Source organism: Bombina bombina, chromosome 2 (genome assembly GCF_027579735.1).
Source record: "Bombina bombina isolate aBomBom1 chromosome 2, aBomBom1.pri, whole genome shotgun sequence".
In the NCBI taxonomy this organism is placed as follows: Eukaryota; Metazoa; Chordata; class Amphibia; order Anura; family Bombinatoridae; genus Bombina; species Bombina bombina.
The window spans coordinates 1,303,687,816-1,303,712,642 of record NC_069500.1 but is presented as its reverse complement, the minus strand read 5'-3'; the positions used below and the strand labels follow the sequence as shown (position 1 = coordinate 1,303,712,642).

Below are 24,827 nucleotides of genomic sequence, written 5' to 3'. Positions count from 1 at the left end.
TATTATAAAGGATTGTTTTCATCCTGGACTTGACTCAGCTGGAGAGGGTACTTTCTGTGAGCGAGAATAGCTAACCTTGTCCGCCAGTTTTGCTGGAGTTTTCCCTGTCTTGGAGACAGAAGTCTGCCACTTTTCCTGGCGTGGGAAGGATCTTTTGGAAGGTGTTTGTGCTTGGACTACATCTGTTTCCTTTTCCGTCGGAGGATCCACTCCTAAATCTTCGCAGAATGAAGTGATGTCCTCTGGGGATCAAGAGAAAAAAAGGAGTAAAAGATGTTTGAATTTGAGAAAGCCTACAGTTCCCTTAAAAAAAATATATATATATACAAAAATTGGGGGTACTTGCCAGAGGGACAAGAAAAACTAGTGGTGAGTTTGCGTATTCCAGTCACTACATGCAGAGTATAACTGGCATCCTCAGCAGTCCATGGATTAAAAGTGGGGGTCAAAGCAATAGACTATGCTTCCAAGAAAAATACGTTCCCAATTGCACCCTCCCACTGTCATGCGTCTAGCAAAGCGTAAATAAGTGATGCCTATAATGTTCGATGCAGAGTTCTATGCAATACAGTACAATAAACCACTGCCCTAAAGCGGGTAGAGGAGACAAATGAAAGAAAACAACAGAACTCTTCAACCGTAAGTATAGTACATAAAGTATAGGGCACTTCAGTAACGTTAAACAGCAATACTCACTGACGGTGATCCGTTGTAGAAGTCAGGCATATGCGGCGGTCCTGTGCAGCCCCTCACTCACGTGTATCCATAGGGCTTCTGTGTATGGGAACTTGGCCTGTTCGCCCGTTGCCTGTGTATCCTGATGCTCCTTCTCCTCCAATCGCAGAACTCAGATGTCCGCTACGTCACACATAGGCTTAGTTTGTGAGTGACACACTAACTCCACCACCACCAATTGGCTGTTGGGTCCCATAAGACAAAATGCTCCGGCACTCCACAGATTCCAATGTAACCGGCAAATTAAATGTACAAAAAGATACAAGAATCTGGGGCCAAAAAATGCTGCCGGTTAAAATCCAATACTTTATTGTCCAATAATTAAAAGCAATTGATTAAAGTGCAACATGGAAGAAAGTTAGATTTGCGAACGCCTCAAAGCAAGCTTACACGTTCCATCCATAGCCTTACTCCTAGCTTGTTTAAAATACACTCACAGCTGTGTATTAATAGGGGATTGTAGTGCTGTGATTTGTCTAAAAACATATAGGGCGGTACTAAACAATCAAACACAACATTATAAGACTCTGTGTGTTAAAGATAAGTCTCGACTGCATATTAATTTGATAATACCCTAAAATTCCCTAAGAAAAGGATCACAGTAAAGTCTAATTTATTTCTATTACACAAAGTGTTTAATACCATATAGTGAATTCAGAGTGACAATAATACTGTTTGTCAAATGGGACGTTTATACAAATCTGTACATAATATATAAATACACTATCATAACCCTTATGTAATTTATAATTGGTGTATAGAGCAATCTAGGGGCTAATCTAAAACCAAATTTGTTATCTGTGTAAAATTTATAGACTGCATAAACACATAGGTAAAGTTCTCTGCAGGAACATATCTATTATTCAGTTGTTTACTTGATGTAATTTGAGCCTAATAGGCAAGATGGACTCTAGAAATACTAACACTAAATATACCTATACGTATAAGGTGGGGGAAAAAATCTACCACACCTAAATGCTGTAAAAATATGTAAATACCAGGACATATAGATTATTATGATACATAAATACAAAGCTAAATTTAGGTTATAAACTAGACTATCCACCTTTGATCTACAATTCTTAAGAACCCTTAATTGGGGCTAAGGTCTAGATCCACTAATGTAATGTATAGTATAAGCTGACTTATAACCTATTAGATAAATAAATAAATAGATAATTGAATAAATAAAAGGGCAGCTTTCGACTCCCAATAGTTAATTAGATTATATTGAGAAGTCAACCATCCTGGATACCTAGTTTCCAAATGGAAAACCCAGTACATCTCTCTTTTGCAAAGGAGTTTCTCCCTATCTCCACCTCTTTTGGCAGTGAGGACCTGTTCTATGGCCTTCCACCTGAAAAAGGACAAATCTTTTTGATGTATTGATGCAAAGTGTGTCACTATTGGTGTAGTTGCTTTACAGAGCTGAAGTGTTCCCGTATGCGGGATCTGATATCTCTTGTGGTGAGTCCTATATACTGTACCCTGCATTGGGTGCACTGGATCATATAAATCACATTTGAAGAGGAGCAATTTAAACACCGTTCAATGTCATAGGTTTTGCTGTTAACTGTAGATGTAAAAGAAGAGGCAATTTCCACATGGTCACAAAGCTTACATTTCTTGTGGCCACATTTAAACATGCCTCTATGGGTTAACCATGAGCTCATTTCTCTCTGGTTGCTTTTTATTTGGGATGGAGATACTACATTCCCATATAGTGCTGGCTCTTTTATATGAACATCTAAGACCTCTGGGGATCTACAGGTAAATCTAGTGCTATCCATGAGAACTATAAGTTGTGTGGGGAAACCCCAGCGGTAAGGGATTCTCTTGGCTCTGAGCAGCAGCGTTAAAGGGGCAAAATCTCTCCTTTGTTGGAGGGTTCTGGAGGACAAATCCTGGAAAAACTGGAGGACTGAGCCTCTAAACTTTATGGGCTGATTCTTCCGGGACTGATTGAGAATAATTTATTTTTCCAGAAATACCTTGAATCTTATTATGATGTCTCTGGGCGGCACCGCATCCGGTGGTTTAGGTCGTAGCAACCTATGCGCTCTGACCCATTGAATATTTTTTATGTAAGAGGAATCCTTCATGTTGTTAAATAGAGCCAGCAGGTATTCTGGGAGATCTCTAGGTAAAACCGATTCAGGGACCCCTCTAATTCTTAGATTTTTCTGACTACTATGGTTTTCCAAATCATAATTATAGTTTTCTGTTGGCGTGTGTCATTTTGTCTTCAATTAATTGTATATCCTCTCTGACCTCTTCATTATTTTCTTCTAACATTTCCACTCTAGATCCCAGTGTGGAGAGTTCTTGTTTTATATCTGCCAGTTCTTCTCTGAGGCATGTTCTGAAGATGTCAGCGATATGCTGTTTTGATGCCAGATTTGTTAACAGAGTGCTGGGGATTTGCGTAGCAGTATCTTGGGGGTGTGTATCTCCACCCTGGTTTGGGGTCCTCTGTCTAGTCTTTTCTTTCTTTGTACTTGATAACAGGGAAAGAGATTTCTCCACACTGTTAAAATAGGATGGGACTGTGTTTGTCTTGCTCCTTACTGGGTTGTTATTTTTTTCTATTCTATTCGTTCTCTTAGCTGCCATTGTTGAGACTGTTGTCAGTGTTGCTATATTTCTTTGAAAGGTGATATCCAGTGGTGCAGGAGTGTTGTTTATCTCCCCTTTTGCACTGCGGTAATACTGTGCACTGTTATGACAGGGTTGTAGAACAGTCCCGGTATACACTAGTTATGATCCCCTTAGCTTGTGAGTCCAAAATTGTAGCCTTTCCCAGTGGATGGAAATAAGGGCACTTCTGGATTAATGTTTGATCGCTTGTAGTCACTGTTCACAGTTTAGGGCTTTATGGCTCTCAGAAATTACAGTCTCTGGGGGGTAGTTATCAACGTGTCTATTTTACCTGTCTTCGCCGGCCCAATACGCCCGCCTAAGCTCGCCTCACATCGCCGCCGCGGACCTGCAAAAATTCGCATAAGTTATCAAAAAAGCTGTCAAAAAGCCGCGCACCAAGTATGGGGCGATGAGCAGCGGACTGTGAGAGTTATCACTCATCCGATCTCGCTGCTCTTTGGCTTTTTTACAGCTTTCTTGCTAGCCTGTCACTAAGCACCCACACTAAACTACACTGTTCTACCCCCTATACCAGCGCCCCCTGAGCCCCCCGCAACTAAATAAAGTTACTAACCCCTAAACCGCCGCTCCTAGACCCCGCCGCAACTCTTATAAATGTATTAACCCCTAAACCGCCGCTCCTAGACCCCGCCGCAACTCTTATAAATGTATTAACCCCTAAACCGCTCCCGGACACCGCTGCCACCTACATTATACCTAGTAACCCCTATCCTGCCCCCCCTATACCGCCGCCCTCTATAATAAAGTTATTAACCCCTATCCTGCTGATCCTGTACCTCGCCGCAACTAAATAAATAGTTTAACCCCTAAACCGCCGCTCCCTGACCCCGCCGCAACCTATATTAAATTTATTAACCCCTATCCTGCCCCCCCTACACCGTCGCCACCTATAATAAATTTATTAACCCCTATATTGCCCCCCACTACACCGCCGCCACTGTAATAAAATTATTAACCCCTAAACCTAAGTCTAACACTAACCCTAACACCCCCCTAACTTAAATATTAATGAAATAAATCTAAATAATATTTCTATTATGAACTAAATTAATCCTATTTAAAACTAAATACTTACCTTTAAAATAAACCTTAATATAGCTACAATATAAATAATAATTATATTGTAGCTATCTTAGGATTTATTTTTATTTTACAGGCCAATTTCAATTTATTTTAACTAGGTACAATAGCTATTAAATAGTTATTAACTATTTAATAGCTTACCTAGCTAAAATAAAGAGAAATTAACCTGTAAAATAAAAACTAACCTAAGTTACAATTACACCTAACACTACACTATACTTAAATAAATTATTCCTATTTAAAACTAAATACTTACCTGTAAAATAAACCCTAAGATAGCTACAATATAATTAATAATTACATTGTAGCTATCTTAGGATTTATATTTATTTTACAGGTAACTTTGTATTTATTTTAGCTAGTTAGAATAGTTATTAAATAGTTATTAACTATTTGATAACTACCTAGCTAAAAGAAATACAAAATGACCTGTAAAATAAATCCTAACCTAAGTTGCAATTAAACCTAACACTACACTATCATTAAATAAATTAAATAAATTAACTACAAATAACTACAATTAAATACAATTACATAAACTAACTAAAGTACAAAAAATAAAAAAAGCTAAGTTACAAAAAATAAAAAAAATAAGTTACAAACATTTTAAAAATATTACAACAATTTTAAGCTACTTACACCTAATCTAAGCCCCCTAATAAAATAACAAACCCCCCAAAATAAAAAAATGCCCTACCCTATTCTAAATTAAAAAAGTTCAAAGCTCTTTTACCTTACCAGCCCTTAAAAGGGCCTTTTGTGGGGCATGCCCCAAAGAATTCAGCTCTTTTGCCTGTAAAAGAAAAATACAACCCCCCAACATTAAAACCCACCACCCACATACCCCTAATCTAACCCAAACCCCCCTTAAAATAACCTAACACTAATCCCCTGAAGATCATCCTACCTTGAGTCGTCTTCACTCAGCCGAGCAGCGATGGAACCGAAGAGGAGACCCGGAGCGGCAGAAGTTATCCTCCAAGCGGCGCTGAAGAAATCTTCCATCCGATGAAGTGATCCTCCAAGAGGCGCTGAAGAAGTCTTCCATCCGGGCGATGTCATCTTCCAAGAGGCGCTGAAGAAGTCTTCTATCCGGGCGATGTCATCTTCCAAGCGGGGTCTTCAATCTTCAATCTTCATCCCGCCGATGCGGAACATCCTTCTTTACCGACGGACTACCGACGAATGAAGGCTCCTTTAAGGGACGTCATCCAAGATGGCGTCCCTTCAATTCCGATTGGCTGATAGGATTCTATCAGCCAATTGGAATTAAGGTAGGAAAAATCTGATTGGCTGATTGAATCAGCCAATCAGATTCAAGTTCAATCCGATTGGCTGATCCAATCAGCCAATCAGATTGAGCTCGCATTCTATTGGCTGTTCCGATCAGCCAATAGAATGCGAGCTCAATCTGATTGGCTGATTGGATCAGCCAATCGGATTGAACTTGAATCTGATTGGCTGATTCAATCAGCCAATCAGATTTTTCCTACCTTAATTCCGATTGGCTGATAGAATCCTATCAGCCAATCGGAATTGAAGGGACGCCATCTTGGATCACGTCCCTTAAAGGAGCCTTTATTTATCGGTAGTCCGTCGGTAAAGAAGGATGTTCCGCGTCGGCGGGAGGAAGATTGAAGACCCCGCTTGGAAAGATGACATTGCCCGGATAGAAGACTTCTTCAGCGACTCTTGGAAGATGACATCGCCCGGATGGAAGACTTCTTCAGTGCCGACTGGAGGATCACTTCATCAGATGGAAGATTTCTTCAGCGCCGCTTGGAGGATAACTTCTGCCGCTCCGGGTCTCCTCTTCGGTTCCATCGCTGCTCGGCTGAGTGAAGACGACTCAAGGTAGGATGATCTTCAGGGGATTAGTGTTAGGTTATTTTAAGGGGGGTTTGGGTTAGATTAGGGGTATGTGGGTGGTGGGTTTTAATGCTGGGGGGGGTTGTATTTTTTTTTTACAGGCAAAAGAGCTGAATTCTTTGGGGCATGCCTCACAAAAGGCCCTTTAAGGGCTGGTAAGGTAAAAGAGCTTTGAACTTTTTTAATTTAGAATAGGGTAGGGCATTTTTTATTTTGGTGGGGGGTTGTTATTTTATTAGGGGTCTTAGATTAGGTGTAAGTAGCCTAAAATTGTTGTAATATTTTTTAAATGTTTGTAACCTATTTTTTTTATTTTTTGTAACTTAGCTTTTTTTATTTTTTGTACTTTAGTTAGTTTATGTAATTGTATTTAATTGTAGTTATTTGTAGTTAATTTATTTAATTTATTTAATGATAGTGTAGTGTTAGGTTTAATTGTAACTTAGGTTAGGATTTATTTTACAGGTAATTTTGTATTTCTTTTAGCTAGGTAGTTATTAAATAGTTAATAACTATTTAATAACTATTCTAACTAGCTAAAATAAATACAAAGTTACCTGTAAAATAAATATAAATCCTAAGATAGCTACAATGTAATTATTAATTACATTGTAGCTATCTTAGGGTTTATTTTACAGGTAAGTATTTAGTTTTAAATAGCAATAATTTATTTAAGTATAGTGTAGTGTTAGGTGTAATTGTAACTTAGGTTAGTTTTTATTTTACAGGTAAATTTCTCTTTATTTTAGCTAGGTAGCTATTAAATAGTTAATAACTATTTAATAGCTATTGTACCTAGTTAAAATAAATTGAAATTTGCCTGTAAAATAAAAATAAATCCTAAGATAGCTACAATATAATTATTATTCATATTGTAGCCATATTAGGGTTTATTTTAAAGGTAAGTATTTAGTTTTAAATAGGATTAATTTAGTTCATAATAGAAATATTATTTAGATTTATTTAATTAATATTTAAGTTAGGGGGTGTTAGGGTTAGTGTTAGACTTAGGTTTAGGGGTTAATAATTTTATTACAGCGGCGGCGGTGTAGTGGGGGGCAGGATAGGGGTTAATAAATTTATTATAGTGGTGACGGTGTAGTGGGGGGCAGGATAGGGGTTAATAATTTTATTACAGTGGCGGCGGTGTAGTGGGGGGCGGGATAAGGGTTAATAAATTTATTACAGTGGCGACGGTGTAGTGGGGGGCAGGATAGGGGTTAATAAATTTAATATAGGTTGCGGCGGGGTCAGGGAGCGGCGGTTTAGGGGTTAATACATATAGTTGCGGCAGAGTCAGGGAGCGGCGGTTTAGGGGTTAATATGTATAGAGTAGCTTGCAATGGGCTCCGGGAGCGGCAGTTTAGGGGGTAAACACTTTATTTACTTGCGGCGGTGTAGGGGGGACAGATTAGGGGTGTTTAGACTCGGGGTACATGTTAGGGTGTTAGGTGCAGACATCTCCCATAGGAATCAATGGGATGTCTGGCAGCAGCGAACTTGTACTTTCGCTATGGTCAGACTCCCATTGATTCCTGGAGGCGGCGGATTGAAAACCAGGTACGCTGGGCCGTAAAAGTGCCGAGCGTACCTGCTAGTTTTTTGATAACTAGCAAAAGTAGTCAGATTGTGCCGCACTTGTGTGCGGAACATCTGGAGTGACATAAGAATCGATCTGTGTCGGACTGAGTCCGGAATATCGAAGCTTACGTCACTAAATTCTACTTTTGCCGGTATCTAGGGCTTGATAACTAAGGCGAATCAGCCTCGCCACGAATTCCAGCGTATTTGAGGTTGACGGCTTGATAACTACCCCCCTCTGTGTTTCCCAGGCTTGTAATTTGTCACTGACCGTGTCTGGCAATTTGATTATGTCTGCCCTTTTAATTTCGTGAAGCCTCCATTAATTATCTGCAAGACTGTTCCCCCACTGCTGAATGTAATAAGCCGATATCCCCCCTTGTGTATAACAAAGTGGTAGTCCTGAGAAGGTGTTTCCATGCAGGCCCCGGGAGCTCTGAATGTGCCCAGCCTGTTGTATCAAAGATGGCGCCTATTAAGTGCGGAGGCCGTGTCGGCTCATATCGCATATGGCTGTCGCGTCTGGAGTCCCCCCTCACCTCGACATGGTCAGTATACGTTTGGATCATCTGAGATGCCAGCAGCTAAGTCCAATGTCATGTCTTGTGGTAGGTATACGAGCAGTTGTCCGACCCTTCTGTGGAGCTCTGGATTTACGCCGCCATCTTGGCTGCTGCAGGCTCCGCCCCCCCCGTAAGCCCATTTTATTAGTGTGTTTTAACCCCTGTAAAATGGTTCACCTCTGGAGCAGCAATGCATGACTGGGAGCTAGCTGATCACATCTGGTGAGTGAATGACAAAAGGCACTAATCACCAGCAAGCTCCCAGTCATGCATTGCTGATCCTGAGTCTATCTAGGTATGATTTAAAATAATGATACTAAGGGCAACTTTAACAGACTTTTAAAATGATATGCTCTGTCTGAAACATACTAATTTAAAGTGAATGTAAAGTTTAATGAATGAGTGCCTCTTTTTTAAAAATACTATTAAAAACAGGGGCACTTTCATTCATGAAACTTTAGATTGCAGTAATTATTTTTACAATTCTTACCTTTTCTTTAGCAAACACAGACCACGATCCTCCGCCCGCAGCTCCTCTGTACTTAGCACTTCAATGACGAAACCGGCTGCCTCCAATCACGGCGTGGCCTCACGAGATGGACGCTCTGGGGTGCACGCCATGATTGGAGGAAGCCGGTTTTGTCATTGAAGTGCTAAGTACAGAGGAGCTGCGGGCGGAGGATCGCCGGTCCAGTTTTGCTAAAGAAAAAGGTATTTTTAAAAAAAATGCTACAATGTAAAGTTTCATGAATAAAAGTGCCCCTGTTTTTAATAGTATTTTTAGAAACCAGGCACTCATTCATGAAACTTTACATTCAGTTTAATTTTGACTTTAAGAGCAGCAATGTAACAAATGGATGAAACCAAAACCATTGCTGCAATAATGCTGTGTTCCAATCTTTAAAAACCCTTCACATGAAAGATTTGAAGGATTTCCCTAACTGAGAAAAGTTAAGTCATGTACTGAACATTCAATGAAGTCAAATACTAGGCTTGTGCATTCATTTTGCTACAAATGTGAATTTGTAATGAAAACATGGATATTCGTTTAATTTTCATGAAACAAATATCTGAACGAATGCACCAACTAAATTTCCTGAAAACAAAGAAACACTGACAAAATTTGTCAGTATTAATTTATTTCCTTTAAATTACCTTTATGAGTTAAATACTTACCTCTAGCGTGCTGTAGAGCCGCGCTAACCCTGATACTTCTGCACAGAGCCCCGGGCTTCCTGATTCTAGAGCTTGTATTAAAAAAAAAGGTCCTTTAGCGCAGGCCCTGGGATCAGTGTGTTGAGCCTTCTATTAGTGCGCCTGGGGCTCTGCAAAGAAGGGTCGGGACTACCGAAGCTCTCCAGCAAGTTAAAGGTAAGTATAACGCTACAGGTGAACTTTTTCCTGTAGCAAAAGAACATTTATATTTGTTTAATGTAAATGTTCCGCGAATATTCAGCATTCGTTTTGTTTTAAACTAAACAAATACTGAATAGTGCAGAAGGTAAATATTCAGAAAAACTATTTTTTTTTTAATATTCGTTCCAAAAGATTCAGACGAACCAAAGTTTTTGCTGCTGCACAAGTCTAGCAAATACATAAAATATGACCTATTAGGGGCTCCATGTACTAAGCCGTCAATTCATCCGTCATTGTAGACGCGGATAAACTCACCGTTACTCGCCGCGGGCGAAATGGTGTCCGCTGTCGCTATGTACTAATAATCCCCCAATAAATAGCATCGTCTAGCCCGCCGCGAGCAGTGGCGGATTATTGATAAATTTGACGCCTCGCTCGCCGCGACTAAGCTGATGTATTTGAGTATAGAATATTATTTTCTTTCTATTCCTATAGATCTCCTCACGAGCTTGAAGTGGTCTTACAGCAACATGGGTACAGTCTATGGCACCTAGGACATTGGGCATCCCAGCCATCCTATAGAAATTGGACTTTATAGATTGCCATTCTTCAGGGGTAGATGGCAAACAAACATATCGATGAAAAATAACCATCATAGCCCCTATTACTTTGGATAAGTGGCGTGAAAAAGTAGATTGACTCATTCCAATAATGACGCTAGAAACTGCCTGAAAGGAGCCTGTTGCCATAAAATGCAATGCAGCTAATAGTTTCAGAAGTCCCGGAATAGCTTGTGAAAGTCATCAGCTCCAAATGATCTTCAATCTCTCGATACAGGTGTAATATGGATTCACGATCAAGCCTGAATCTCCTTATGATCTCTCGGTCAGAAAGGCCGTGCAAACCAACCCATGGAAGGAATACACGGGGCACACGAACTCTCCTCCTTCGAACCAATTGATTTGCGACATTTCCAGTATTCTGTCTTCTAGACCGCATTTGCATCACACGGAGAATAAACAAATACAGAAGTGTCTCCATAGCTGCCGAAATGAACGATGTAAGTACAATGCTGATATTACTGCCTTTTATATATGTCTAGACTGGCGTCTAGAGTGACTTTCCTATTGTTTTGTACCTTGCCCGCCACCTAAAAGGTGGCGAGGCAAAAATAACGAGGTGGGAGCAGAAATTGTCGCAAGCGGACAAATAGATTTTTTAGTACATTCGTTTTTGGCGAGTTGGTGGTCAAATGTGTCTAATTACAGTAAAAAATGGAGAGGTAGCGAGGTTTGGCGGATAATTACACTAGAAATTTTAAATATGCGAGTTTGAACATAGTTGACGACTTTGTACATATCAGTTTGCGAGTTTTGACGCGAGATTTGTTGCGGGTAGCTCGCTGACTGCTTAGTACATGGAGCCCTAGGACTGGTATTGAAAAACACTGCATAAAAGGGCTATTAAAAGTCTGTCTTTTCCTTGCTGCTTCTTAAAGTGTCCTCATTTTAAAATAATTTCTCATTTATGACTATACATCCTTTGTTATCACAGTGTGTGCCAAATTAGTGTTTATACAGTAGTGTGTGCTGTTTTAAAATGGTTTATACATTAAATTATATTTAATTATGTAAAAAAATTGTGCCTCATTTTCATAAACTGAAAATTGTTTCTTCAGCCACATAAAAAAACACATTTGCTTATGTTGTAGTACAGTGTCCAGTGATCTGTGTTAAAAGTGATATGAAACCCACATTTTTCTTTCATGTTTCAGACAGAGCATGTGATTTAAAAAAAACTTTCTAATTTACTTCTATTATCATTTTTCTTTGTTCTTGTGCTATCTTTTGCTGAAAAGCCGTAATATTAAGAGCCTGCCCATTTCTGTAGCACTATATGGCAGCGGTTTTACAAGAATGTTATACATTTGCAAGAGCACTAGATGGCAGCAATTTTACAAGAATGTTATACATTTGCAAGAGCACTAGATGGCAGCAGTTTTACAAGAATGTTATCCATTTGCAAGAGCACTAGATGGCAGCGGTTTTACAAGAATGTTATCCATTTGCAAGAGCACTAGATGGCAGCAGTTTTACAAGAATGTTATCCATTTGCAAGAGCACTAGATGGCAGCAGTTTTACAAGAATGTTATCCATTTGCAAGAGCACTAGATGGCAGCAGTTTTACAAGAATGTTATCCATTTGCAAGAGCACTAGATGGCAGCAGTTTTACAAGAATGTTATCCATTTGCAAGAGCACTAGATGGCAGCAGTTTTACAAGAATGTTATCCATTTGCAAAAGCACTAGATGGCAGCAGTTTTACAAGAATGTTATCCATTTGCAAGAGCACTAGATGGCAGCAGTTTTACAAGAATGTTATCCATTTGCAAGAGCACTAGATGGCAGCAGTTTTACAAGAATGTTATCCATTTGCAAGAGCACTAGATGGCAGCAGTTTTACAAGAATGTTATCCATTTGCAAGAGCACTAGATGGCAGCAGTTTTACAAGAATGTTATCCATTTGCAAGAGCACTAGATGGCAGCAGTTTTACAAGAATGTTATCCATTTGCAAGAGCACTAGATGGCAGCAGTTTTACAAGAATGTTATCCATTTGCAAGAGCACTTGATGGCAGCAGTTTTACAAGAATGTTATCCATTTGCAAGAGCACTTGATGGCAGCAGTTTTACAAGAATGTTATCCATTTGCAAGAGCACTAGATGGCAGCAGTTTTACAAGAATGTTATCCATTTGCAAAAGCACTAGATGGCAGCAGTTTTACAAGAATGTTATCCATTTGCAAGAGCACTAGATGGCAGCAGTTTTACAAGAATGTTATCCATTTGCAAGAGCACTAGATGGCAGCAGTTTTACAAGAATGTTATCCATTTGCAAGAGCACTAGATGGCAGCAGTTTTACAAGAATGTTATCCATTTGCACGAGCACTAGATGGCAGCAGTTTTACAAGAATGTTATCCATTTGCAAGAGCACTAGATGGCAGCAGTTTTACAAGAATGTTATCCATTTGCAAGAGCACTAGATGGCAGCAGTTTTACAAGAATGTTATCCATTTGCAAGAGCACTTGATGGCAGCAGTTTTACAAGAATGTTATCCATTTGCAAGAGCACTTGATGGCAGCAGTTTTACAAGAATGTTATCCATTTGCAAGAGCACTATTTGGCAGCAGTTTTACAAGAATGTTATCCATTTGCAAGAGCACTAGATGGCAGCAGTTTTACAAGAATGTTATCCATTTGCAAGAGCACTAGATGGCAGCAGTTTTACAATAATGTTATCCATTTGCAAGAGCACTAGATGGCAGCAGTTTTACAAGAATGTTATCCATTTGCAAGAGCACTAGATGGCAGCAGTTTTACAAGAATGTTATCCATTTGCAAGAGCACTAGATGGCAGCAGTTTTACAAGAATGTTATCCATTTGCAAGAGCACTAGATGGCAGCAGTTTTACAATAATGTTATCCATTTGCAAGAGCACTAGATGGCAGCAGTTTTACAAGAATGTTATCCATTTGCAAGAGCACTAGATGGCAGCAGTTTTTCCTGTCATGTAGTGCTCCTACATAGGTATCTCTGTAACACAGAATATCATGGAAACAGTATATATATATATATATAGTATAACTATATATATATATATTCATACGCATACATATATATTAGCTGACTATAGAAACTTATACTCTATACATGTTATGTCCAGACCATAGTGAAGTTTTCTGATTCTAAATGACATCTTTCTTCCTTGATAAATAAATAAAAACTTGATTGGCAGAAGTGTAAAGAATAAATAAAAAAATAAATACTCATCTGATTCCAAAGACAGTGTCACAGGCTGCCAGTGGCCTGCTGTAGGTATGATAACAACATTTCTCAAGAGGGCTAAGATTAAATTCTTAGTTGTATATTACTGGAAAACGGATTGGTTGTCATGATGATGTGTTATCTTGGTAACAATGTAGTCAATACTATGTAAATTACATATATTGAATACTGTATAACAGGTAAGGCAAGGGCTACCTATAATTTTATTCCAAGTGACGTGGTCACCTAACTAAAAAAAAAAAACACCAGTCTTGATAATAATAATTACAATAATGTATTTATTGAGAAAACACAAAATAGTATTTTTGCCACAAATAGGACCTGCTGGCTGAAAATTTTATTTTTGCCACAAATAGGACCTGCTGGCTGAAAATTGTATTTTTGCTACAAATAGGACCTGCTGGCTGAAAATTGTATTTTTGCTACAAATAGGACCTGCTGGCTGAAAATTGTATTTTTGCTACAAATAGGACCTGCTGGCTGAAAATTGTATTTTTGCTACAAATAAGACCTGCAAGCTGAAAATTGTATGTTTGACACAAATAGGACCTGCTGGCTGAAAATTGTATGTTTGACACAAATAGGACCTGCTGGCTGAAGATTGTATTTTTGACACAAATAATACAGGTTTAAAAATCAGCCGCTCTCTTTAACAAATACAGCCGTGCTCTGTCTTTACTTACTGCAAGAGCTCTCTCTTTACGTCACGCTTGGACCGTCAAGCAAACTTATCTGTGTACCGCGCCTGACGCCATTTCCATACCTCCCAACATTTCAAAATTCAAAAGAGGGACACCCCCCGCGGCAAAAAAATTGAAATGTGGTGGGCGGGGCTTAAAAAATCATAATACCAAAGTAATATAAATAAAATTCTAAATAAAGTCATATATTTTAATACACTTAGGCAGCAAATCAAACACAAGCTCAAACCACTGGTATGGCTATGTGAGCTATGTATTTAATTAGCCTTTGCAAAGACATTGCTAAATATTTTTATCTTAATTGGACATTTAATAATAAATTCTTTAGAACGGCTCTTTGCATTCCCCATTAATATTCTAGATTCTGGCCTTTAAAGTCAGCAAAAATGCACAGTAGCACACTACATAGCATACATTTACACATGCAGATACACACACACTACATAGCATACACTTATACATGCAGATACACACACTACATAGCATACACTTACACATGCAGATACACACACACTACATAGCTTACACTTATACATACAGATACACACACACTACATAGCATACACTTACACATGCACATACACACACACACACTACATAGCATACACTTATACATGCAGATACACACACACTACATAGCATACACTTATACATACAGATACATACACACACACTACATAGCATATACTTACACATGCAGATACACATACACTACATAGCATACACTTATACATGCAGATACACACACACTACATAGCATGCACTTACACATGCAGATACACACACACTACATAGCATACACTTATACATGCAGATACACACAGACACTACATAGCATACACTTACACATGCAGATACACACACACTACATAGTATACACTTATACATGCAGATACACACACACTACATAGCATACACTTACACATGCAGATACACACACACTACATAACATACACTTATACATGCAGATACACACACACTACATAGCATACACTTACACATTCAGATACACACACACACTACATAGCATACACTTATACATGCAGATACACACACACTACATAGCATACACTTATACATGCAGATACACAGACACTGCATAGCATACACTTACACATGCAGATACACACACACTACATAGCATACACTTATACATGCAGATACACACACACACTACATAGCATACACTTACACATGCAGATACACACACACTACATAGCATACACTTATACATGCAGATACACACACACTACATAGCATACACTTACACATGCAGATACACACACACTACATAGTATACACTTATACATGCAGATACACACACACTACATAGCATACACTTACACATGCAGATACACACACACTACATAGCATACACTTATACATGCAGATACACACACACTACATAGCATACACTTACACATTCAGATACACACACACTACATAGCATACACTTATACATGCAGATACACACACACTACATAGCATACACTTATACATGCAGATACACACACACTGCATAGCATACACTTACACATGCAGATACACACACACTACATAGCATACACTTATACATGCAGATACACACACACACACACACACATTACATAGCATACACTTATACATGCAGATACACACATTACATAGCATACACTTATACATGCAGCATACACTTAAACATGCAGACACACAGACACTACATAGTATACACTTATACATGCAGATACACATACACACACTACATAGCTTACATTTATACATGCAGACACACACACTACATAGCATAAACTTATACTATATATTTATACTATACAGATACACACACACAGTTATGGATACAGATAGACACACACACTATGTCATATATGGGTATCTGTAATTCATTGTATGGGGTCCTGGGGTTAGCAAGCATATTAGCTGGCAGTCTGCGGCTGCCACTGTTCGTTACCCTGGTATTAGCACTGCTCATTGTATAAAACTGAAGGAATGCTAGTATCACCAGGGGTTAGACATCATCAGGTTAGAGAGGTCACCATTACCCGTGGTCAGAGTGTATACAGCCTTCTTACTCCTGCTTTACCCACACACCATTCCTTTTCCACAGGGAATCTAACAGGTATATAACCCTGTGAGAGCAAAGCCAGCTGCTTCTGAGTATGGGCCCAATAGATTTTTTTTTTTAAATATATATATATATTTTTAATGCCTGGGGCAAATCGGGACAGATAGCTAGCAACCCGGGACAGGGGGACAGACCCCTAAAATCGTTACTGTCCCGCAGTTGGGGGGTATGCATTTCAGATTGATTAGGGGGCAGGTCTTGTAACTAAACCTGGGGCAGCGAGTTCAACTACAGCCACATCGCGCATGCTGAAGTACAGTGCCCATACCGCCATCATAGACTCAGAGTCATAGCTGATTTCAAAAGTCTGCTTAAGAGAAAGATTTCTCACACATCTACAGTGGCGAGGCTCCTCACTCAGACTCTAGATTCTATCTAGAACTCTAGATTCTGAGGGAAGAACCTAGCTGCCGTAGATGTGTGAGGAATCTTTCTCTTATAATGCAGACTTTTTAAATCTTACAGGCGGTAAAAATTCACTCATGGTTCACTGGTAGACCGTGATCTACGTCTCGCCCACCCCTGCTGTATAAGCTAGAGGAAGGGGCGTACCTCAAAACTAATATACTAAAGTTAGAAATCCTTTGTTATTCCAATTATGTATTTGCAGCACTGACAGAACTTAAAGGGACATGAAATCCCATTTTTTTCTTTAATGATTCAGACTAAACATGCAATTTTAAATACATTTCCAATTAATTTCTGTTATCTAATTGCCTCTTGTTATTGGCTTTCAGCTAGCTCCCACTAGTGCATTGCTGCTCCATTAACAAAAGATACCAAGAGATTGAAGCAAATTAAATAATAGAAGTAAATTGGAAAGTTGTTACAAATCGTGTGCTCTATCTGAATCTTGAAATACAGCAATGCATTTTAGAAGTATGCTGCAACTGTGCACAAGCATCCGTTTCATTTTAATGCTTCAAGTGCAAGTTGTGTTACCAGAGCTCAAAACTGTTCCTTATTCTGCAGGACAGTTGTTTTTTTGACCCCTGTAGTCCCTCTGTATCTCCACCTAAGTATGCCCTGTTTTCATAAAGTGAAACCTGAGACTACCTTAAAGGGACACTGAACCCAATTTTTTTCTTTCGTGATTCAGATTGAGCATGAAATTTTAAGCAACTTTCTAATTTATTCCTATTATCAGATTTTCTTCATTCTCTTGGTATCTTTATTTGAAATGCAAGAATGTAAGTTTAGATGCCGGCCCATTTTTGGTGAACAACCTGGGTTGTCCTTGCTGGTTGGTAGATAAATTCATCCACCAATAAAAAAGTGCTGTCCATAGTCTGAACCAGTAAGAAGCTTAGATGCCTTCCTTTTCAAATAAAGATAGCAAGAGAACAAAGAAAAAATGTTAATAGGAGTAAATCTGAAAGTTGCTTAAAATTGCATGCTCTATCTGAATCACAAAAGAAAAAAATTGGATTCAGTGTCCCTTTAAACTCTGCCTACAAACTGCCAATAACACCCCCAGATGTCTAAGATGTGTCATTCACTTGGCCTATGGCCATATTGACAGTATTCTTGAAACTATTTGATTAGAAAAACACCACTACATTTAAAATAGCAATGTTTTGTCCCCTGTGTGAACCTCAGCTACATTTTTTATATCTTTGTTTATAATTTACAGTATCTTTTCTGTCTGTGTATAGGTGGGATTGCCTTGTTTGCTGTGATGACATTAATTATGGACTCATTGGATTTTGCGTACTTCCTTGGATATTCTCAGTGCATGCCAGTGACCGAAGGCATTTATCAAGTCACACATTTTATTCACACAGTTTTCCAGGTATGCAAAAATGTGTGTAAAATATTTATTCCATTTTATTTCATCATGTAACTAGTCGATAAGCCTGCCCAGAGGGCAGTCTAATTATTTTTTAAGCTACAGATGTAGAAACAACATATTTTGTAACTCTTCTTTTATATAAAAATGTAAGCTACAAGTGTAGCAATAATATAATTTTAATGGACTACTATCTTAAATATATCAAAATTATTTTCTATATAATAAACTACAGATATAGCCACACTCTAATTAGACAAACTATTATAATCTACTTTAAGTATATTTCTTTATATACATAACCCCTAAACCACAAAACCCCTACATCGCAATAAACCTATTTACCTTATTAACCTCTAAAACGCAAAACCCCATACATCGTAATAAACCTATTTAACTTATTAACCCTTTAAACCGACAAAACCCACAACGCAAATAACTATTTAAATAACTAAGTGCAGTACACTAACCTAACACCTCCTAACCTAACACCCCCTAACCTAACACCCCCTAACCTAACAACCCCTAACCTAACACCCCATTAAATAAACCCATATTACCTAAACTAATACATTCTAAAGTTACAACAACAAAAAAACAAGTTTACAAAAAAATTAAAAAGGTTAACATTACAGAAAATAAAAAATCAAATGCCCAAATTTAACAAAATTAAACCTAATCCCTATGAAAATAAAAAAGACCCCCAACATAAAAACACCCCCTACTCTAAGAATAAACTACCAGTAGCCCTTAAAAGGGCTTTTTGCAGGGCATTGCCCCAAGATAATCAGCTCTTTTTCAAGAAAATACACAAACCCCCCCCCAACAGTAAACCCCACCCACCAAACCCCCACAAATAAAATAACCTAACACTAAAAAACCTAAACTACCCATTGTCCTGAAAAGGGCATTTGTTTGGGCATTGCCCTTAAAAGGGCATTTAGCGAGTTTTCTGCCCATCCCTAATCTAAATAAAACAAATTCCCCAAAAAACCCTTAAAAAATCCTAAATCTAACCACCAGGTTGGTACTCACGGTTCCTGAAGTTCGGCGGAGAAGGTCCTGTTCCAGGCGGTGAAGTCTTCTTCCAAGCGCAACCTCTTCTTCTTTCAGGAACATCCTGCGTGGAGTGGAGCTGAAGACTGAAGACCACGGAGCTGAAGACCGGCAACCCTGGAACTGGAACATTGAATAGTGAATTCAAGGTACGCAATTAAAGATGGCGTCCCTTGAATTCCTATTGGCTGATTTGATTTTTCCAATTCAAATCAGCCAATAGGATGAAAGCTACTCAAATCCTATTGGCTATTTAAATTAGCCAATAGCATGAGAGCAAGTGAAATTCTATCAGCCAATCAGAATTCAAGGGATGCCATCTTGGATGACGTCATTTAAAGGAGAATTCATTCTTGAAGATCCATCGAAAGAGGAGGATGCTCCATGCTGGAAGTCTTAAAGATGGAGCTGACTCACTTACCTCCAACTTGTCAGCCTTCATTGATTACTTCCTTCAACCATATGCCCAGCAGGCTAGATCATATTTAAAGGACACTAGGCATGTTCTGGAAATCCTCAATAACACAATTTGGGAAGATAATTTAATACTTTGGAGCCCTTCCCAGTCAAATACTTTACCATATTCCATATCCCTTTTAACCCTTTTAAAACTTTTTTAATTAATATTAATACATTTGTTTATTAAAATATGTGTATAATACTTTATTTTAATATGTTTTTGATGTGTTTTGTGCAATTTTTTTTACTTCAGTTCTGTTGTGCTCAAGTTCAAACTATAAATTAACTTGTAATACCAGCACAAATTAGCGCGGTTGTGATATCTATTGAAAATATAGGATGTGCTCGAGTGAGGTCGGGCTTGTTAACCCTTTTTCTGGTTAACGCTCTTTATGATTGAGTTGTGTGCTAATGTTAACAATATTGCTTATAATGCCTGCGCTATTACTTGTAATCTGGCCCTTAAAAAAAATAAAATAATGGTCAGATGGAGAGGTGGGCACGAGATTCACAAAATAAATCAAATCTGCCCTATAAAGACACTAACTTATATGAAAACAATCAAGCTGAAATAGATCAGTTTTATAGGCACGTTCAAAATATTGTATTCAACGTTTGTTTGCTAGATGAATGCCGAATATGGCCACCGGCAGCTTCATGCGGCTCCTTTCGATGCCACATACATCAGTGTGAAAGAGCAACACACAAAGATCTGTATGTTGCATTTTCACACAGATTTATCAAGCGCCAATAAGAGCTAAATGCTGCTTCTGGCAAATTTCAAATATGAAATTTCGCCCATGCCTAACAGTGTTTAACAACCGTAAAACATTATTGCATCGTTACATGGACACGTGAAGGAAATTGTGTTAAAAACTTACGGGTAGATTACGAGTTTTGTTGGTAAGGCTGTGCGTGGCTAACAAGCAGTTTATGCTCACTGCTCACCTACAGACAACGCTGGTATTAGGTTTTTTTTTAAACCCGGCGTTAGCCGCAGAAAAGTGAGCGGAGCGCAAAAATTTGCTCCACATCTCACCTCAATACCAGCACTGCTTACGGTAACGGTGAGCTGGCAAAACGTGCTCGTGCACGATTTCCCCATAGGAATCAATGGGGCAGAGCTGGCTGAAAAAAAGTCTAACACCTGCAAAAAAGCAGCGTTCAGCTCCTAACGCAGTCCCATTGATTCCTATGGGGAAACACATTTTATGTCTACACCTAACACCCTAACATGAACCCCGAGTCTAAACACCCCTAATTTTACACTTATTAACCCCTAATCTGCCTCTCCGGCCACCGCCGCCACCTACATTATAGTTATAAACCCCTAACCTGCTGCCCCCAATATCGCTGACACCTACATTATATTTATTAACCCCTAATCTGCCTCCCCCAAATGTCGCCGCAACCTAACTACAATTATTAACCCCAATCTGCCGCCCCCAACGTTGCCGCCACTATATTAAAGTTATTAACCTCTAAAAATAAGTCTAACCCTAACCCCCCTAATTTAAATATAATTTAAATAAATCTAAATAAAATAACTACAATTAACTAAATTATTCCTATTTAAAACTAAATACTTACCTATAAAATAAACCCTAAGATAGCTACAATATAACTAATAGTTACATTGTAGCTATCTCAGGGTTTATTTTTATTTTACAGGCAACTTTGTATTTATTTTAACTAGGTACAATAGTTATTAATTAGTTATTAACTATTTAATAGTACCTAGTTAAAATAATGACAAATTTACCTGTAAAATAAAACCTAACCTAAGTTAAAATTACACCTAAGACTACACTATATACACTATAATTAAATTAATTCCCTAAATTGACTACAATTAAATACAATTAAATACAATTATCTAAAGTATGAAACCCCCCCACTAAATTACAGAAAATAATAAAATAATTACAAGTTTTTTACACTAATTACACCTAATCTAATCCCCCTAATAAAATAAAAAAGCCCCCCAAAATAATAAAAAGCCCTACCCTATAAATGACGTCATCCAGATGGCGTCCCTTCAATTACGATTGACTGATAGAATTCTATCAGCCAATCGGAATTAAGGTAGAAAAAATCCTATTGGCTGATGCAATCAGTCAATAGGATTGAAGTTCAATCTTATTGGCTGATCCAATCAGCCAATAGGATTGAGCTGGCATTCTATTGGCTGAATGGATCAGCCAATAGAATGCAAGCTCAATCCTATTGGCTGATTGCATCAGCCAATAGGATTTTTTCTACCTTAATTCCGATCAGCCAATCAGAATTGAAGGGACGCCATCTTGGATGACGTCATTTCAAGGAACCTTCATTCTTCAGTTGGACGTCATTTGAAGAGGATGCTCTGCGTCGGATGTCTTTAAGATGGAGCCGTTCTGCTCCGGATGGATGAAGATAGAAGATGCCATCTGAATGAAGACTTCTGCCCATCTGGAGGACCTCTTCTTCCTGGCTTGGATGAAGACTTCTGACCGTCTGGAGGACCTCTTCTTCCCGGCTTGGATGAAGACTTCTGCCCGTCTGGAGGACCACTTCCCCCGGCTTCGTTGAGGACTTCGGCCTGGTTGGGTGAAGACTTCTCAAGGTAGGGTGATCTTCAAGGGGTTAGTGTTAGGTTTTAGGGGGGATTGGGTGGGTTTTAGAGCAGGGTTGGGTGTGTGGGTGGTGGGTTTTAATGTTGGGGGGGTATTGTACTTTTTTTTTAACAGGTAAAAGAGCTGATTACTTTTGGGCAATGCCCCGCAAAAGGCCCTTTTAAGGACTATTTGTAATTTAGTATAGGGTAGGGCTCTTTATTATTTTGTGGGGCTTTATTATTTTATTAGGGGGATTAGATTAGGTGTAATTAGTTTAAAAAACTTGTAATTATTTTATTATTTTCTGCTATTTAGTGGGGTTTTTTTCCGTAATTTACATAATTGTATTTAATTGTATTTAATTGTATTTAGTTTAGGTAATTAATTTAATTATAGTGTAGTGTTAGGTGTTATTGTAACTTAGGTTAGGTTTTATTTTACAGGTTAATTTGTATTTATTTTAACTAGGTAGCTATTAAATAGTTAATAATTATTTAATAACTAGTGTACCTAGTTAAAATAAATACAAAGTTGCCTGTAAAATAAAAATAAACCCTGAGATAGCTACAATGTAACTATTAGTTATATTGTAGCTATCTTAGGGTTTATTTTATAGGTAAGTATTTAGTTTTAAATAGGAATAATTTAGTTAATGATAGTAATTTTATTTAGATTAATTTAAATTATATTTAAGTTAGGGGGGTGTTAGGGTTAGACTTAGGTTTAGGGGTTAATACATTTAATATAGTGGGTTAATATAGGGGTTAATACATTTAATATAGTGGTGTTAGGGTTAGACTTAGGTTTAGGGGTTAATACATTTAATATAGTGGCGGCGACGTTGGGGGCAGCAGATTAGGGCTTAATAAATGTAGGTAGGTGGCGGCGATGTTAGTGCCGGCAGATTAGGGGTTAATATTATTTAACTAGTGTTTGCGAAGCGGGAGTTCGGTGGTTTAGGGGTTAATATATTTAAGTGGCGGCGATGTCCGGTTTGGCAGATTAGGGGTTAAAATTTTTAACTACTGACTTTCAAATGCGTTAGGGATCTTGGAGGTAGAGGGTGTACCGCTCACTTTTAGGAAGACTCGTAATACCGGCATTAGGAAAGTCCAATTGAAAATATAGGATACGCAACTGACGTAAGTGGATTTGCGGTATTTTAGAGTCGAGCCAAAAAAGTGAGCGGTACACCTGTACCTGCAAGACTCGTAATACCAGCGGGCGTTAAAAAGCAGCGTTGGGACCTCTCAACGCTGCTTTTTAACCCTAACGCAAGACTCGTAATCTAGCCTTTAGGGTGGAAGCTACAAATGTGCAATATTATATTATAACGTAGAAGAAAAAGGGAACATGGACAGATGTTTTACAATTATATATTTAAAAAAAAATATATTTAGTTTAAATTCAGGAATATTTGCGTAATTTTCAATATGTTTTCTAATTTTTTTTTATTTAGCTGAAATATATGTATTTATCTAGAAATATTCAATCAGCTTTGAATAACAAAGTGTATGTAGGCTGGGCTCTTAATAGATATCCTCTTTATTTTAAAAGTAAAGATGTTAGGAAAAAAAATAATAATAATGAAAATAAAAGAATAAGCTATGCGTGCATTTAAATCCTATACAAGTCCCTTCTATTCTTATATTTGCTTCACTAGAAATGGAATGCAAGTTTAAGGAACAACGGAACTGTTAAGTGAAAGGGAATAATTTCAATGTAACTCTAAACTAGAATCTTTTTCTTAAAGGTAACAAAACCATGGACAAAACCCATTGTTGTAAAAGATCACGTAATCATTTCATGCTTTGTGCTGTCTATAGCCTGCAGTCTATTCACTGGCCATGAATAGTATTACAAATTACTGGAACCAGGTGTTTGACATCATTGTTTTGTTGTTACTTATCCATTAAAGGGACATCGCTGTGGAAACGTCGCTGTGGAATAGGTCAAAACTGAGATTTGCATGAATATATTTCAGTAGAAACATTTTTGCAATATACTTTGTTAAGCCAAAATGCTTCTAGTGAAAGTTATTACTGTTTCAGCAACATGTGCACATATGCTACATGTGACTAGAGCATCAGAATTCAGAGAGCTGCCGGTGGTGTGTATCGCATCAGTGATGACTTAATGTGTGCCATAAATGCCACTGAAAAGGTGTTTGAATGCTGGTGCATGGGCTCTCAGATCGTATGTGTGTATGCTGCTGAAACAAAAAAATAACTTTTACTAGAAGCATTTTTGCTAATGGAAGTATAATGCGAAAATTGCAATTTATTGGTAGCAACATTTTCGGCTCCTTTTCCAGCTGAAAGGGCTACTTTTCTATTTGGTGCAGTCACTGTAGTGCGCAGTCGGTTCATTCCAGCACTCACAAATGGGTTTTCAGATCCTCAATA

General features: G+C 38.2%; 1 protein-coding gene across 1 annotated transcript in view; it reads left to right on the top strand.

Annotated features, from left to right (window-relative positions):
* Positions 1–24,827, top strand: part of LOC128647510 (proton channel OTOP1-like) — a 217,084-nt gene that overhangs the window by 31,887 nt on the left and 160,370 nt on the right. The window contains exon 2 of the mRNA XM_053700295.1: positions 18,177–18,313. Coding sequence (XP_053556270.1) covers positions 18,177–18,313 — 137 coding nt within the window. The remainder of the gene's footprint in view (positions 1–18,176; positions 18,314–24,827) is intronic.